General features: G+C 40.6%; 1 protein-coding gene across 1 annotated transcript in view; it reads left to right on the top strand.

The window, feature by feature from the left end:
* The first annotated feature begins 350 nt into the window (after positions 1-350).
* LOC105310159 (plasminogen activator inhibitor 2-like) overlaps positions 351-1,693 on the top strand; it is a 6,889-nt gene continuing 5,546 nt past the window's right edge. Inside the window, exons 1-2 of the mRNA XM_011386363.1 lie at positions 351-419; positions 1,286-1,405. Coding sequence (XP_011384665.1) covers positions 351-419; positions 1,286-1,405 — 189 coding nt within the window. The remainder of the gene's footprint in view (positions 420-1,285; positions 1,406-1,693) is intronic.

Genomic DNA, 1,693 nt, shown 5'->3' with positions numbered 1-1,693 from the left:
TGTCAGCAACATGGGGCCTGGCATGACAGTCAGCCTTCAAAATCCAGATGGACAGGGTGTGGGGAAGCTGGCTTTCTTCTTTGGTTAATGGACACAAACTCTGTTAGAGACCCTTTACCGAGTCTGGAGCCTTGAAACGACATTGAACCTCTTCAACCACACACTGTGAGATTCCTACGGGATGAATTCAATACATTTAAAACTCTTATGATTCTGTTACTTCCTAGGTCAGTGACCCAGACGAGGTCACCATATAATTAAAATTCTGTCATACATACATGTACGCGAACAGTAAAATTGAATGCTTCACGTACAGGCTCTGGTTCTCACAGGCTTTTTGTCACACCAAGATGCCGCTGGCTGCTTTCAGGTTTCCCACAAGAGTTGCACCGGACTGTGTGTTTATGGATCCTTCCCAGGTACATGGTGGCCCATTTAAGATGGGCCTTGTGAGAAGTGGTTCCCAGAGAGTGTTGGCTAATCTCCTCGCAGGAGGAAAGGGGTTGGCTATATCACTCCCTGTGTTTGTGGCAGTTTAAACATCGAGACTCAGTTGCTCAACTCTGATGCCAGTAACATTTTGAAATATGCTCCTTTCCCTTTATTTTCTCTGCCTTCAAAAAGTAAAGACAGCAAACTGCATTGAAAACTTCAGAAAACATTGGAGTCTCAATCTCTTCGATGTCAAGAGATCACTAGCAATCAAAAGCAATATGTTTTGAGGCAAATGCTGAAGAAAGGTCTCTGGGTTGTTAAAATAAAAGAGATTAATTTTGATACCAGAGGAAAATGAGCTTCTGGGTCATTCTGGGCATAATCCAGCTTTTCTGTATCTGGAAAGTGCTTGAGCAGGTGAAACCAAGAGATTTTATATTGTTTTCTTGTAACTCTGCTGCAAAATTTTAAAATTTAAAGGCGAATTTGGTTAATTTGCTACTAAAAAGAAAGGGGATAATCAACTCTTTGGTTTGGAGGAAGAAGCATGGACTTTGGGGACAGACTCACCTGTGTTGGAGTGGAGGCCTTGCCACTCGTTACGAGGTGGGCAAGTGAAGGCATTTAAGACAACTGAGCCTAGAGATGAATGGCTGGTATGTAGATTTGTATGAAATACCTCGTGCTGACTCCTGTAGGGAAAGTTTGGGGTGGCTGACACTTACATATGACATAAAGAAGATCCATACACAGTAGCAGCTAGGCACTAAGAGGCACCTGATAGCCATTGCTTTAAAAGTTAAGTAATTTAGCAGAAAAATGTAACTGTTCCTTCTAATTCCAACTGTAGGTGCTTCAGTTTCACAAAATGAGAGTCCACGACGTCACCCCAGTGACCCCAGCGATTGCCACCGGTTGTGAACTCAAGCAGCAGATCCAGAAGGCCACTTATCCTGGTGTTATTTTGAAGGTATCTGACTCATTCATTTATATATATATTTATTATTAATTTATTTCTATTACATATAACATTAGTATTTTATTCCTATCACCTAATATGTGTAGTATTTATTATAAGACTCTGATATTATATACATACATATATTAGTATTTTATTTCCAGAATCTTCTTGTCTGAAGTCACAATGTTAGACTGAGAAGGAACTTAGTATGACTTCCCCTTTTCACAGAGAGAAAACAAGACTCAGGGTCCTTAAGTAAATATTTCATGGTCCCACCAATAACAAAGGGCAGAGCCA

This window comes from Pteropus vampyrus, unplaced genomic scaffold (assembly GCF_000151845.1).
Source record: "Pteropus vampyrus isolate Shadow unplaced genomic scaffold, Pvam_2.0 Scaffold1294, whole genome shotgun sequence".
Classification (NCBI taxonomy): Eukaryota; Metazoa; Chordata; class Mammalia; order Chiroptera; family Pteropodidae; genus Pteropus; species Pteropus vampyrus.
This window is presented reverse-complemented; position numbering and strand designations above follow the sequence as displayed.